This window comes from Macaca mulatta, chromosome 11 (assembly GCF_049350105.2).
Source record: "Macaca mulatta isolate MMU2019108-1 chromosome 11, T2T-MMU8v2.0, whole genome shotgun sequence".
Classification (NCBI taxonomy): Eukaryota; Metazoa; Chordata; class Mammalia; order Primates; family Cercopithecidae; genus Macaca; species Macaca mulatta.
The window spans coordinates 17921389-17938266 of NC_133416.1; the positions used below are offsets into that span (position 1 = coordinate 17921389).

At 39.8% G+C, this 16878-nt stretch overlaps 1 protein-coding gene across 2 annotated transcripts in view; it reads left to right on the top strand.

Moving 5' to 3' along the window:
- Positions 1-16878, top strand: part of PTPRO (protein tyrosine phosphatase receptor type O) — a 272230-nt gene that overhangs the window by 141256 nt on the left and 114096 nt on the right. For both annotated transcript variants that reach the window (XM_015151204.3, XM_015151205.3), the window contains exon 2: positions 16003-16276. In XM_015151204.3, coding sequence (XP_015006690.1) covers positions 16003-16276 — 274 coding nt within the window. The remainder of the gene's footprint in view (positions 1-16002; positions 16277-16878) is intronic.

Genomic DNA, 16878 nt, shown 5'->3' on the forward strand with positions numbered 1-16878 from the left:
ATGCATTAAACGTAATTTCCACTTTTTTAAACCATCAAAATTAAGCATATAGTGTGTGTAACATCTAAACTATGGCAAGCACCTTAATTACATTTTTTCATTTTAATCTCACAACAACCTTGTAATGTTGGTGTTCTTCTCCCATTTTATAGATGAAGAACCTAAGGCTGAGAGAAATTTTGTCTGTATACGACGCAACCAACATTCATATTCAGCTCTATTTGTCTTTAAATCACTACAGTTTCCACTATAGCCAATTGCCCTGTAACTCCTCATGTAATAAAAATGACTGATCTTAAAGTGATATTCATATCTCATGATTGAAAAAGAATAAGGAATCATCCGTGGCACAAACCTGCCATGCAGGGAGTGTAGAATCAGTGTTAATACACAGGCTTTGGGATCAAAGGAATGTGAGATTAACTCTCATATCCACCATCTTAAAGCTGTGTGGCCTTAGATATATTACTTAATCTTTCAGAGGCTGGACTGCTAATCTGAAAAGTGCAAATAATAATATCTACTTCAGGGAGTTGTTAAGAGGATTAAGTGAAATAATGCCTAAAAAGTACTTAACACAAAGTAGGCTCTTAATAAAAGCAAGCTCTAGGTGCATAGCACACTATGCTATTTCCTTGATTCTCATAGCTTCATCTCTGAGTCAATCACTTCCAAATATTAGATTCAGACCTCTCTTCTGAATTCTGGATCCGGGTATCCCATCACCTATTTGGCATCTGCGCTTGGATGCCCACAGGCATCTCATACTTTGTATACATCAAACTGAACTAATGATATATGTCACCCTCCCTCCTTCCCAGCTAGTATCTGCTCCCCTGCAGTTGGTTTTTTTTTATGGTAGTGAGGTAGGGGTGAGTGTGTGTGTGTGTGTGTGTGTGTGTGTACAAATCAACACTGTAACCAGCCCACAACTAATCCATTCTTAAGTAACTCAGTGCTAAGGGATATGGCTTCTAAATTCCGCCCGATACCACCCTAGTCTTAGTGGCCATAATTTCTCTCCTAGCCTAATGCAGTCACATCCACTGCTGCCTACACCCACCAACCAGTTAGTCATACTCTAACCAGAGGAACCTTCTTAATGCCCCTTGAGTTTTAAGATTGGCTTAAAGTCTCATTCCACTTTGATGGAAATCCAAAATCCCCCTTGGAGTTTTTGTTAACTTGGTATAAACATTCAATCTTATAAATTCTTCTTCCCTCAGGAGCCAACTTCCACAAATACTGCTTCTGTACCCTAACACCTCCAGGTGAAACTCAGCCCCTTCTACAAGTTCCATGGATGATCCACTCCTACAAAGCACTTGTGAGCCCATATAGCCGACTTTAGTGAACATTAGGACTCAGGGAGACGGAGAACTATTTGCTATTCAGAATGTGAACTCCAATGGTGCGTTAGGTATTTCCAGTCTTGAATGTCCTCTGCCCTTCTCACCATCTGGATGTTTCAATTGGCAGATTGCCCCTTCTTCATCCCAGCATCATACCATCTTGGGGGCTCTTATCTTATACCCTTTCTTTATTCTAGATTTCTTTATTCTTTATTTAAATCCTTTGTGATTTGAATCCCAGTTTGGATGTCTGGTTTTTGTTTGTTTGCCTGGGTTCCTCAGCTCACACCATCAGTATTTCCTTCTATCCCAAGTGGTTGGTTACCAAGTATTTTTCCAATAAAAGTTCCCACCCCCAATAGGAACTCTGGAGCCAGAAAGTAACATCATAAACTTTTTGCTTCTATTACAGAATGTAAATCAGATCATCCCACTTCCCTGCCAAATATCCTGTAAGTGGCTTCCCATTGCCTTTAGCATAAAGCCTCTAACTTTTTTAGAAGGGTCTACAAAGTTTCCCATGATGCCTCCTCTACTGGCCATTCTAATGTTGTTTTGGTTTCTCATCCACATTGTGCTTTCTCCAGCACCCAGGTCTTCATATTCACTGTCCTTAGGTCCTGTTCTATCTCCAACTCATCATCAGGTCAACTCTTACCAGCCCATAGGTCTCTGCCTAACTAGCACTTACTCTAGGCTAGAGCCACCTGCTAGGAGCTCCTTGATCATCAGGTATTTCTTAACAATGCTTTCTCCACTTGCAGTTATCTAGTTATTTAAAATAATGTATTTCCTCTCTCTCCACAGACTCAAAACACTACTAGGACAGAAACCAGATTTCTTGTCTTAACTATCACATTCTCAGCAAGAAGCATACAGCAGGCACTTAATTGTTAAAAACTATCTGAAGGTAAACGTTGAGTCAAGCATCTGTGTAAGGTATTGCCCTAAATCTCCCTTAACTTCTGGGCTTTAATTTATTCTGCATATATAGGGATCAGTCTTTCAGAAGACCCCGAAAACCTTAGTGAAGGTGGAGGGCTCAATAAACTATTTGCTTTAAAGCTCTGACAATTTTGTTGTTGCTGATATTAACAACTCAACAAGAAGGGGAGTTAAAGGGCAGTGCGTACAAAAGGTCACAAGTGTACTGCCTAAATATGCTGTGAGCTTCGTAAGTAGGCTGCACTCTTGTTCGCTATCATCAGGATTTAATTAACTGGTGTCACAGCTGAATTGACATTTCATGCCTATGGGGAAATTTGACGGAACTCATCCATTCCAAAATAAATGATTAGCACCACCGTCTTTCACATGATCTTTCAATAAGTGGGACAGCTACATTTTCACAACTTGCTGGGGAAAAACCATTTTCAAACTCGAAATACCAGTAAGCATGGAAAAGAAGGATGGGAAATAATAAAGTCAGGCAAAATGATATTTGTGGACCCTTCATTTTATGAAAATAAAACTTGTTTCAGAGGCAAAACGAACCTGTCAGGAACCCCTGTTTTTCATAACAAATTATGCCAGAAGAATGTTGCACAGTTTTGGAATTTACCTGATCACTGAGCTGTTGAGAACAAATGTATTTTTATGGGTTCCTGGGTTGTGGGCCGACCCCCTACCCAGTCAGTCACCAGCCAAGCACAGCTTCCAAGTCTTTAAACTTCTCAGCACAGTAGGCCCTAAAACTGTTCCCATGGTAACCTTCCATCAAACAGGTGAGCTGTAAAACAGGTGAGCTCAGGCTGTTATTTGCAGGCAAAACGAGAAAAAGAAATACTGGCTGCTCTTGTTCGTGATGCCACAAAGAGAAGTAATACTGATTACTGAATAAATAGACTGCAAGTCAGAATAGTTGTTGAACCAATTAGGAATCATGGCGTTAGTGTCCTGACCAAAAAAAAAAAAAAAAAATACACCTTCTAAAATGTATACGTCTCAAAGAAAATCAATGAGAAAACAGATCACAAATTGTGTAGAAATATTAGTCATTGTTTTTGGAGGATCTCCTAAATATTGGGTCCTTGGATAGAAAATTTGCACATATGATTTCATTTGTCTCTAACCCCCAAAAAACCTGTCATAATAAGCTTTTAGTATTTCCATGATTTACCTTAAATAACTGAGGTTCAAAGAATAAAAATGAGAGACTGTCACTTAAGTGGGATTTGAACCCGGGTCTCTGTGTCTCCAAAATTTCTGTTTTTTTCATGATGCTACACTTTTTGAGCATTTATCAAGCATATTCTAAAAGAAGTCAGTCACAGTTTGTGCTGAGGGAATTTGCCACCAATTAAGTACAGATGTGAAAGGCGGCATTTGGGAAATCATCTTGGCTCCAGGATCTTACAGTCTAGGGACTGTAGTATAATAGAGTCACAAAATCTGTAGTTATAAGAATTGCCTTGAGTGCTGTCTCCTCCACAATATAATAGGGTAGCCTTGAGAAATCCATTAAATTTTTTGAACCTCAGTTTCTTCTTCTGTGAATTGAGATAATAACTTAATGGAATGTTCTGAGAATCAAAGGAGAAAATATATTTGAAAGTGCTTTCTAAAATATAAAATGTGATATACGACTATTAATATTACCCTACATATCACATAAAATCTTGGCACATCTCTTTGGCACAACAGTTTCTTTTCACTTAAAACTGGCCAGTTGAATTCTTTCCTCAAGCGTGTTTTATTTAATCTCCAAAATTAAGAGTTGTGCAGAGCTTCCAGTCTGAGTTCATTTTAGAAGTCAGGAAATAATTGTTACATTATTATATATATTGAACTGTCATTATACACATGCACACACATATGGCAACTTGATAAGAAAATATCATTTGTATTTATTTTAAATTAATGCTTAACTGGTGACAGCCTGTAGCTATCACCTACACTCTGGTTGGGCCAAGAAAATAGTGTATGATTTAGAAACTGAAGGACAAAAGATGAGTAATGGTCAAGGAAATGGCAGTGCAAGGAATTCAAGGCAGCCTACAGGCTGGGGCTGTAATCTGGCAGCCTACAGGCTGGGGCTGACCTGCCAATGTATTTTCTTTGGCCAGCAGGGGTTTATTTTGTTGTAATTGTGCTTTTTAATGATGCTCTTAAACAATGTATGTACCCTCCAGTTTGCTAACATTCCATCATTTGTATCCTCTTATACCTGGCTGCCTCTCACATGTATATTACCTGCCTGACAGCAATAGGCAGTTGGGAGTCCCTTTACCAAATAACAGGCAAAAGAGATGAGTCTTCTTCATTCTGAAACCATAAAGAATGATGGGAGGCTGAGGTAGGCAGATTGCTTGAGCTCAGGAGTTTGAGACCAGCATGGGCAACATGGTGAAACCCCGTCTCTACAAAAAATACAAAAAAATAGGCAGAATTGGTGGTGCATGCCTGTGGTCCCAACTACTTGGGAGGCTTACCGAGATCTACTTACTGAGATCTGGCCACTGCACTCCAGCCTGCATCTGACCATTAAACCAGGAAAGACTGAGCATACACTGGGCTCAGGCACCAAATCCCGCAGTAGTAGAGAACTGGCATACTGTATCTGAGGAGATACATTTAGGATACATATTAAAAAGTCTAAAGTTACACAGCCAGTTGTAAATATTCTAATTCAACAAGCATTTAAGAACCTGCCATACGAGCTTCAGGAAAGTTTCTGGCACACAATAAGTACGATGTAAGTGGATGTTCTTTGTTATGTCATCATCATCATCCTTATTATCATCATTGCTATTATTATTGGTCAGACACAATTCTAGGAAGGGCGAAGGCTCCTAACTCCTGTTTTCCTCTTTACTCCCAAGTAGAGGGTATCCCCAGCATTCTGCTCAGTTTCTGATGCATGCTTGTTGCCCAAAATATATCTGAGGAATGACTGCATAAATAATGGAAGATTAGAGAGAGGCCATCCCTGGCCTTTGAGATCAACAGTCAAAATCTGCTCTGACAATTTCTGAGAGCTGTGAATAATTCTAGCCAAGTGTCAGAAGGAACCTGGCAAGGGTAGCTCTGGGACTCTGATTTTCCTGAAGGAACTGAAAAGAAAGAATACCTTGTGGAAAAGGTATCCTGGTAGCTGGACAGGAAGGATGTTCAGTGGATGCATTATGTAATGTCTGCAGAGAATCATGGCCATAGGTGCTACGTAAGCACCAAATATCATTAATATTACTATTTAAAAGAACGGAGCAGCCTATTCCTTCCTAAGTGGTAACCTGAGCACAGCAGGATTTTACTAAGTCTGATCATTTATTGGGTTGCCAGCTGGAGCACTGACCATGCTCGGGATGTACGTCACACAGCCTGATTTGGTGCAGCCAGCACTGGTTCTGACTCAGCATCTTACCTGCCTGAACTATTGCAACACCCTCCTTCCTGTCTATTGGCCTTGTGTCAGCCCAGTAAGCCTGTTATTCTGCATACTCCTAATTATATAAGTCTTGCTGAACTGTAATCGAATCATATCACTTTTCTGCATTACAACAGTTCATGATTTCCTTTGGCCTAAAAAATTGCCAAACTCCTTAGCAAGGGGCATCTTGGTCTTGGGCCACCAGCACTCTATTCTGAGCATCCTCCGTTGATCTAAACACTCTAGTGGTCTCTGGATGCTCTTCCCTCTTAACAAGTGACTTTTCTGACCTGTGTTCCCCTGGCAAACTCATGAGCATCTTTCAAACATCACTTGCTCCCTGAAGCCTTCCCTCACACCCATCTGCAGAAGCAGAATTGAGGGCCTTCTTGTCTACATGTCTGTGGCACTGAACAGTTCTCTTGTATTGGCCAGGATATTTGGGTGCAAATCTTGGAAGTCTAGATCAAACAAATTAAAGAATATGTTGGGATTTATTCACTCGTGTCACCAAACTGCACAGTGACTGGGTCTTTGGATGAGTGTGACCAGGGCCTCCGACCAAATCAGGGAGTCTACCACTAGTAACTATCTTCATGGGGCAGAAATGACACACACTTCAGCTCTGCATTCATACATACTTAAAGCCAGAGAGGAACAAGAGCTCCTTCCCATGAATTCTAGTTATAAAACTTCAGAGGAACCACTCTGGATGGCCTGGCTTCGTCCACATGAGCATCACAGGAAGGGGACCAGGTGCCATGACTCCCCTAGACTGCTTCAAGGTACCTGCTCAGACCCAGTGACGGGGTAGCATGATTAGCAACCCTCGTCAGGACCTCATTAGATTGAGAGTGGGAAAGAAGCAGTGTCCCATAAGAAGGTGCAAGCTCAGATAGAATTTCAGACAGGCGGAAGAGTAGGTGTCATCTGGACTGTTATTCAAATTCGATAACTAATAACACTTCAGATCCTAACTGTGTATTTGAGTTTTTGAGTTTGCCTCTCACTACAGAGTGAGCTCCTAGAGTGCAAGGAGGTACATCTGACTCATGTGCCTCTGCTCTCACCTAGCATGATGCCTGGTGCCAGGTTGCCACTTAGCTCATGCCTGTGTGTTCTTGAATTAACAAACGGATAGCTCTCCAATGCTCTGTGAACAAAACATCCAGTGAACATAATTACGGAATTCTGTAGTGTTTGGAAGTTAGTTAAACAAATGTTTATAGAACTGCTATAATTTAAAAGACATCGAGTAGCTCACGCCTGTAATCCCAGCACTTTGAGAGGCTGAGGCGGGCAGATCACCTGAGGTCAGGAGTTCGAGACCAGCCTGGCCAACATGGTGAAACCCCATCTCTACTAAAAAATACAAAAATTAGCCGGGCATGGTGGTGGGCACCTGTAATCCCAGCTACTCGGGAGGCTGAGGCAGGAGAATTGCTTGAACCCGAGAGACAGAGGTTGCAGTGAGCTGACATGGTGCCACTGCACTCCAGCCTGGGTGACAGAGTGAGACTCCATCTTAAAAAAAAAAAAAAAAAAAAAGAAAGAAAAGAAAAATAAAAGACATTGAGTGACTCAAAACTAAAATATAACACAATAATCTTTGAAATACAACTAGTATTTATAGAGTTCATAGTGTTAGCATTCTTACGGAAGACATTTAATCCTCACAAAAATTCCATGAGTTTCAGGAATTAGCCCTATTTTATAATTTAAGAAGATGAAGTTAAGAGATCCTTGGACTTCCCCTAGTTCTCACAGGTAAAAGGCTACAGAGGCAGAATACAAACCCAGGCCTTCTGATCTCAAGTCTGTTGCCTTGCTCTTAAGCAAATTATTTAACCTGTCTGGGTAAAATGGAGATAACAACACTGGTTTCTAAGGATTGCTGTGAGGAGTAAAAGAAAAAACATATATAAACAAATGAGCACATAGCCTGGTCCAGATGAGGGGATTAATAGACAATAGTGCTATATTTGTCAATGATGGTGGGTGATTTCCTTTGATTCTGACTGGTACATATCTCTGGCCAGTTTGGGTCCTTGTCCCACAGCCCAGGGACTCGTCCTGTGTTAGTCACCTCTTCAGTGCTACCCACTCTGTCTCTAGTAGCTTCTCTCTCCGAAGACTGCTTCTAGAACAGGTCACAGGCACCTGGGCTCCCCCTTCGTGCTGAAGCCAAGTGCCCAGCCCCCTTTTGCTGCCTCAGTTAGCTGGCCCCACTGGTTATGGAAAGATAAGTACCAAGAGGCATAAGGATATATGGATCCTAGACCTCGTCTTGACATCAATTAGCTGTATGACATTTGCACCGCTGTTCTCTCAAGCACACAATGAGAGCTGGACCAGAGAAACCACTACATTAAATTTGTTATGTAAAGGAAATTTCAGCAAAAATATTTTTCCTGCAGAGTCAAGCAATACTATTACTTCGCCTCAAAAAAGTTTTACATATTTTTTTTACAGTAACCAAGTAGATCAGCATCGGACTTGCCTACATTTATCAGATCAATTTCTATTACTTTTAACTGTTCCTTCCTGCTCTACTTCTCAGCAGGGATTACGTGCCTGCAGCATGCTCTCGGAATTTTCTCCTGAACATAGATTCCAGGAAAAGCTAAGGTAAAGACGACAGAGTAGAAAGTAAGAGCACAGATGACACTTCTTTTAGGCGCACTGCCTAGATCTCACTTGGCCTGCTGCCTTCCTCTCATTAGTTGCACCAACTGAATCTGATTAGCCCACTCTGATTTATTTTTGGCAACCTGGGAGTGCATGGGCCAATGCTTATTTTCATGGCTGATACAATCATCCCCAAAGCTGTCGTTAGCATTTGGAAGATTAGTCCCTTTCTCTGGATGATTTTACTGCCTAGGAAGCATCATGACACACATTAGACATATATTTCTTAAACACTTTACAAAATTGAGTCTATTTACTCCTCTTCTTATTATCACAACCACCTTCTGTTATTGGCTGCTAAAACATAGAGAAAAAATTATTGATAATTACATATTTGATGCTTCTAAACTTATTGTTTTCTGAGTTAGTGAATCACCCGCTATAATCAATAAGAACTAAAAGCCAGATTTCAATGCTACTGGATACTCAGTGCCTGAGTTGTCTACATTTTGCTTAATAGACTTTCCCATTACGCACCAAACAGTACTATCTGTGTGAAAAGTGAATAATAAGGAAATATGAATAAACATTTTCTCCTAAAAATGCAACTTTCAGATATGAAGCACAATGTCCATATGATTTCTATTTATATTTGTTGACAGTAAGATTTATTAGTAAGGATCATTATTTTTAGGTCTTTGAGACACAAAAATTCTGAGATTCCAAATAAATCCTAAAGTACACTTAGTATAAAAAACATTATCATGAAAAATGAAACACTTTGGCAAATTTTCCAATAGGTTAAAAGTAAAAGGATTTTTTCATCAGCTCTCAGTTAATTTGAAAGCGTATTTATAATCAGGATTCCCCATTCACTAAGCATTTCGTAAGTAAACAACCACTAACCACCACCAAACTTGCAGCTCCTGGAGGCAGGACTTTGGATCCCCAGTACTTAGCAGACTGTGTGATTCTTAGTAGGTTCTTAATTTGTATCGACTAAATGAGTATTTCAATTAGTAACTTCTATCATGGGTGTGATTACTCTTTCTTTACCTCATTCCCAAGTCTTCTTCCAAGTCTTCTCTATCCAATGAGGACATCCCAGCTGTTCCAGATACCCTCTTGTAAAGTCTGTCTATAGAAGATTCTAAGGAAAGCAAAAGGATAGAAGAGAAGAAATGATAAAATTTGCAGAGAGAGAAGTTTAAAGAGAGAAGGCCACTATGATAGGGGGAAAATGAGAAGTTTAAGAAATATTGCTGGAGACCTCAGGTGCACTAGTTAATTGGGGTCTAATTTGTTTCTTGTTGTTGTTGTTGTGCCAGAATTTTAGAAGTATTTCAATGCTGATGAATTTTCCTTAAGAGCAAGGGAAGATGAGGAGGCAGATGTTGAGGCCAACCTACATATTACTTGTGTTCCCTGCTTGATCCTGGGAATGTATTCACCGTGAGCTAAGGTGAATTTTGTTTTGCTTAGGAAGGTTAGAGGGAGGGCTCTTTGCTTTCCTTAGGAAATACATTATATTCCCCACACTAAAGTAAACTGATGATGCTAGAGGAAGAATTGGTGTGCCTAGTAAACAGAGGATCCAACTCCATCGGGTCAGCTGTAGCAGCAAGGGTATGGGGGCATTCAGGAGCAGCAGGAGTTAGCTTCAGAGCACGAGTGGGAACAAAGTGACAGGAACAGGTGCACCCTTGGGCAAAGTAGCCCACCAGAACAGGGGCTGATGACTTCACTAGACTGTCAAGTGCCCCCGCTGCACTTTGGGCCTGTCCATCATAAGCACACGTTGTGCTGATAGCCTCCATGGCACCATCACAGGGATGGGAGGGCATCCCATCTACCTTTGAGGCCTGGAACCTCTGGGTACATGGGTATCTCTTGCACACCTGTGACCCAGCACCACACTATACACTCATCAACAAATGTTCCTCACCCATGCGCATTGCTCAGGGCTTGCTCCTGGACTGCTGGCCCCGCCCTGCTCCACCAAGCAGGGGACAACCCTGACCCAGCTGTTCTATACTTCTGATGGCCAAGAAAATTGTTCCCCACATTCTCAGTTCATTGTTCACACCCACTATTGATTCGACACCCCCTTGGGACACTGACAGAGCAAAGCTGGAGGGTATGGGTACAACAGCAGACTGCTCATAGAGCCACGAACCATTAACAATGCAATACTTCTAGATTTGGTGCAGGAGGCTAGGATGTCTGTGATCCTCAGCTAATAGGTTTTAAAAGAAAGTATAGTAAGGGAAAAGAGATCATGCATCTATGATAGCAACCTGGACCTTTCTAGTCATATTAAGGGTACGGACAATTGCTTGAATTACTAATAGAAGTCTATTAATTTCAAATCTTAGTTGACGAAATGCTATGGTTGAAAATGTCAACTTTCTTTAAAAAATTCTACAGGTGAATGATCCTGACTTAGTCAGGTCTTAATGTGCATTGGTGTTAATCCCGATTTACATTATACAGGTAATAATCTAAGATCATTTTTTCTTTTTAAGCATTAGGAACCTTTGTGCATGTGTGTTTATTCCGGGTATGGGGAAGGGAGAGGAAACAGTTAGAGAATTTTGTTCACCCTATTGGCAGAAAAGGGCCAACAGGCACAGGTCACAACCACAGGCAAAAGGAGGTTATAGTAGCCTATTATTAAATTTAATTTTTAAAAATACAAACCCTTCTCTCACGTTCACCCACTCCGAGGAGGAACGGAAGATCCCCGAGCCCTCTATTCTAGGGTTTCCATATGTAAAGCCTGAGATGGTGAGGGTAAGAATTAAAAAATTATTTATGAAGGGGAAAAAGACATCTGTTGCTACCTTAACCTTCAGACACTCCCATCCCCAGCCCCTTTTGCTTCTTCAGAAAGCGCCCCTGGGAATCAATTTGAGTATAGAACAAGCCCTTCTTCTAGAGGGGCACTCAAACCCCAACATGGTATTGGAAGCTCTGGGGTTAACTGAGGAAGAGGGGGAGAATGGATAGCACCTCAACCTAGCAGGGGAGGGGATGTGCCCTTCCTTACCATGTAGTCAGCCAGCTGGACAGACGGCAGCCTGTGCCTCAATTGCTACCATCTAATAATGACTTTTTCCCTTTATGTGTTGTCCTCCCCAGTACTTCATAGAGAGTCTCCCTCGCCTCCACTGGAGACACTAGGTTTCTTGATCTTTTCTTCAAAGAGAAGGGAGGGGAGAGGAGGTTGTAGGTGGGGCAAAGCCCATCTCATCTCTTCATCTAAGTCAGAGCATTTGCTCTCCTAAAAGGAACCTAGAAGGGAAGTTCTCCAAGTTCTTGCTCAGATAGGAGCAGATTTCTCTCCCTCAGCAGAGGAACAAGACAGTAGCAGAACACACTGGTCTTGATGAGTGATGCCATCAGTACTGAGTAGCAGGGAGGGAGATTTCAGGAGGCAGGGAGGTAGGGCACATCTGGCGCTGGTCTCACCCTGATGCAGAAGACTAGCCCTGCACTGTTCTCCTCTTTAGATGAGTATGACGATCACCACGGTCCTGTTCACTGTAGCTGAATGTGTGGGAAGACCAGGCACCCATGAGGCAAGGGGTCTTCCCTCAGTCTTGGTGTGGAGGCAGCACATTACTTGAGCCCTAAATATTTTTAAATTCCTTTCGGTTGTGTGACCGTATTCTTCAGGACATTGGGTAGGACTAAATGACTGAGGATGAAACCAAATATGTCTATATTGCAAAGATTCTCTTGATTTTTTTAAAAAAGGCCTTTGAGTAACACAGAACTATGTTCGGTTCTAGAATTACTTTTTTTTGTTTCTATTTCTCTGGTGAAATTTTCTACCCTTTCATTCATTATGAGCATACTTTTTAGTTTATTAAGCATAGTTATAATATCTGATTTACAGTACTTGGCTACATCCAAAACCTGGATTTTCTCTTGAAAATTTGTCACATTTTCTTGGATCTTTGTATATGGACTAATTTTGGACGATTTCTTGAATATTGTGAGTATTATGTTATAAAGACTGTAATATTTACGTTTCATGATTAAACTAATATTTTAGTCTTAGCAAGAAATTCACTTGGTTGGATGAAAACTACACATGCTTTTTTGTGGGTGGCAGCTTGAACCTTAGGACGATTCTTTTAGCTTTGGCTGGGTTACCTGCAGCCTGACCACCCTATGAATGGCTCAGGAATCAGCCTGAGGTTTGGACAGACTTTAGGACCCCCTGTTTTGGCTCACCCCTTTTCAGGATTACCCACTCACTTTCCATTAGTGGTGGTTGCCAAGATTCTCTTATCTTTTGCCTCAGGCCAGAAAGACTGAGATTTTGTCAGAGTTTCAGCTGTCTCACACTGTGCTGAGTGAAGCCTCTGCCCTCTGGCTATAAGCTGAGATAGAAGATGGATGGATGGACAGGTGGGTGGATGGACGGATAGACAGACACACAGACAGACAGACACAGACAGACACAGATAGATAGATAGATAGATAGATAGATAGATAGATAGATAGATAGATAGATAGATATAAAAATAACTCATTCTGTGCCAATACCTTCTGCCAAGTGTCAACTTCCCTCCAAAAATCTCTGCTTTGTTCATGATTCAGTCTTTAGTTGTTTATTTGGTAATTTGTCCAGAGTGTATGGTTATTATTTGCTGGAGGAACAGTCAGAGAGGAACTTTCATGGCCATAACTGAAGCATAACTTGCAGAAGCATAATTCAAAAGAAAGAAAAGGGTAATGGAAAAGGGAAAGAGCTAGCATTTGTTAAGCTCCATATATAGGCAACACATTAAATACTTTTTCTGTTCTTTTTCTGTTTGCTTATGTTTTATCCTTCTTGCCCAAACAGTGAAATGCTCTTACGAACTTTAGGCTAGCCTCACAATTCCACCTGGACCACTGGCAATATAGCATGGCTCATATTTTGTGTTTGATCCCAGAAGTATATTGCTCAATGTTAGAAACATGCCCATGTGTCTGGAATAACTGCCTTGATACATTCTCCTAGAATTTTTCTAGGACGCCACAGCCTCACTCATATTTTTTTAAAACATGCAATTTCACCAGCATAGCTGAAACCAAGAACTTCCCTAGAACCTAAGTGTCAAAACGACTTTCATTCATTATTGACTCCTTCACAAGATGTTTATTTTGTTTATTACATGACATAGTCCAATAAAGGGACATTTTAAAAGTTCATTCTCAATGCCTAGCTCATATTACAGAAATCTGCCTAGGATCACCCACATCAAAAGCACTTAGCATATACCAGGTACTAATCCTAGAGACGCAGCTGGAAATAACATGCAGTTCCTGACCTTAGAGGACTTATGGTCCAATATGATGAGATTATCGGGAACACAATTTAGTCTATTCAGTGTTAAGACAGAATTAAATTTGTTTATGCCAGACATTCTTTATAAGTACTAGGGCCTGTAAACACTGGATTTCTAACAAATAAAATAAGAAGAAAAAGTCAGTACATTTTTTGGTCTATAAAGCCTCTTGGAGAGTAGTGATGTATACTGTGTGCTTCATTTGGTTGCTGAAAATATGTGAGAAACCAAAATCAATAAATTAAACTGTTGGTGGAAATGTAAATTAGTTCAGCCATTATGGAAAACAGTATGGAGGTTCCTCAAAAACCTAAAAATAGAACTACCATATGATCCAGCAATCCCACTACTGGGTATCTATCCAAAGGAAAGGAAATCAGTATGTTGATGATTTCTCTGCACTCCCATGTCTATTGCAGCAGTCTTCACAGGAGGCAAGATACAGAATCAACTTAAGTGTCCATCAGAGGATGAATGGATAAGGAAAAGATTATGTGTGTATATATATGTATATATATGTAAATATATATATGGAATATCATTCAGCCTTAAAATAAAAAGGAAATTGTCATTTGCAACCACATGGATGAACCCAAAGGACATTATATCAAGTGAAATAACCCAAGCACTGGAAGATAAATACCACGTTTTTACTCACATGTGAATGCTAAAAAAAACTTGCAAGTTGCTCTAGCAGAAGTCATTACTAGAGTCAAGGAAGGGAGAGAGAGGGGGACAGCCAAAGGCTGGTTAAGGGACACAAAAGTATACCTAGACAGGAGGAATAAGTTATAATGCACTATAGTACTATAGGGGGACTATATTAACACTTTATCGTGTATTTTCAAATAGCTAGAAAAGTGGATTTTGAATGTTCCCAACACAAAAAAATGATAAATATTTGATGTGGTTGATATGCTAATTACCCTGATTTGCTCATTACGCAATGTATATATGTATCAAAATATCACACGGTACCCCACAAAGATGTAAAATTGTTATATATCAATTAAAAATAAGAATAATAAAACCAAAATCAATAAATTGAGTAATTTGTTAGAGGCAAATGCCCATATATCATTGATTCAATCAGCCATTCCTTCATTGATGTAACAGAAACTTACCAGTTACGTGTTATGTGTTATGTGACAGACTCGGTGTTAGGAAAGTAAGTTAGGAGATGAAGACAAATTAACATGTGGAACAATAATTAGGCTGATTTTTTTGTACTTGTGACTATAGGCAAGTGACTTTATGTTTCTGAGCCTCAGTTTCCTCAGCTACAAAGTGAGATTAAAAATAACAATACCTATATCAGGAGGTTATTTTCAATATTAAATGTGATTTTTTATATAGAGAGCACCTGGGATAGTGGTTGGATCCCAGTAGATCCTTAATGAGTTTCAGCAATTTTTCCATCCTGCTACTATAGAAGAGAAATTTGAGGCCCATTGCAGTGAGTAACTTACTCACCTGGGGCACTACACACCTAGAAGATAAATTAAACACAAGCATGTGGTACAAAGTACATGAGTCTTGTTTGAGACCAAAAAGAAAGATTAATTCTGCCTGTGGAGTCTGAGACAGAATCAGGGAGGAATATTTAACCAATTCCACGGATGACTTTCCAGATATTGTCCATAAACATATTATCTGGAGACTTGGAGCAAAGTTTTTAAAAAGTCCATCAACTGCTGATCCCGTAGACACCTTCAGATCTTCCATCTGATCCCTTCCTCACTAATGTAGCTTCCTTCATCTTTAAGAGATTATGCTGGTTAATCTTTAATGACAAGCATCAACACCAGTTTCTCAATCCTGACTTTTTTATCATCTTCAGAACTAGCAGGTGACAGGAAAGAGAGGAAATAACTGCCTTGATATGTTCTCCTAGCATCACTCCCTCTAAAGTAAAAAGAGTACTTCTTTAAACCATGTAACTTTGCCAGCACAGTTGAAACCAAGAACTTCCCTAGAACTTGAGTGTCAAAATGACTCATGCATTATTTAATCCTCCACAAGATGTTTATTTTGTTTATTACATGACATTGTCCATAAACTGGAAGCAGCTTCAGTGGAAAAAAATCCTCAAAGTAAAACCCTGAGAAGATTATTAGTCCTAAAAAGGATAATCTCTTTTTGATTTTCCTTGTGTAACTAAAATACCTATGTAACTCTATTTTAAGAAATAAGGCTTATCATAAACATTAGTTTATGATATACAATATGTAAAAATTATCTTAGTATGACTTTATTGCCAATTATCTGAATATAACCTCCATCTCTTTTTTTCTCTTTCTTTCAACAGAACGCTACAGCTTTCCATGTAACTGTCCAAGATGATAATAACATCGTTGTCTCATTAGAAACTTCAGACGTCATCAGTCCAGCATCTGTGTATGTTGTGAAGATAACTGGTGAATCCAAAAATTATTTCTTCGAATTTGAGGAATTCAACAGCACTTTGCCTCCTCCTGTTGTTTTTAAGGCCAGTTATCATGGCCTTTATTATATAATCACTCTGGTAGTGGTAAATGGAAATGTGGTGACCAAGCCATCCAGATCAATCACTGTGTTAACAAGTAAGCATCATGTGTAATATTGTCCCGTTTCTTCTTATTGTTCCCCTGTTTCTTCTCATGTGGCTTGAATTGAGAGAAGCCACCCAGAATGGCAAAATCACTTGCCTTGACGCCAAGTGACATAGATCCAATGTTATGAGCTATATTAACAATATAGCTTCTTGCTGGAGTTTGATGTTTACTCCTTACCTTGTGATAACAAAAATATTTTTAAACCAAAACAAGTAAACCTCAATGAAGGAGTATATTTTGAGACTGAATGGCAATTTCAAATTCATGATTGTACTATGTAATGTTCTGCTGTATTACTTAATAATGTCATCATAACTTGTCTATTTTTTCCAGAGCACGTACTCTCATATTTAGCAATTCAGTTTGGGGACAACGAACTGATACCCCTATTTAGCCTGCTCAAATTCAGGTATAGGTCTTTGGCTGAGAGAAAGAAAAAGATATATTTATTTATCACTTGTTATTCCCTACCTCGTCTTCAAAATAGCTTTGCCTTCTACTTCTCAAGAAAAAATGCCAAGAAAAAAATTACTGGCATTTTAACCTTCATGAGTCCGTCATATAGAATTAAGGCTGACATTGGGAAATTT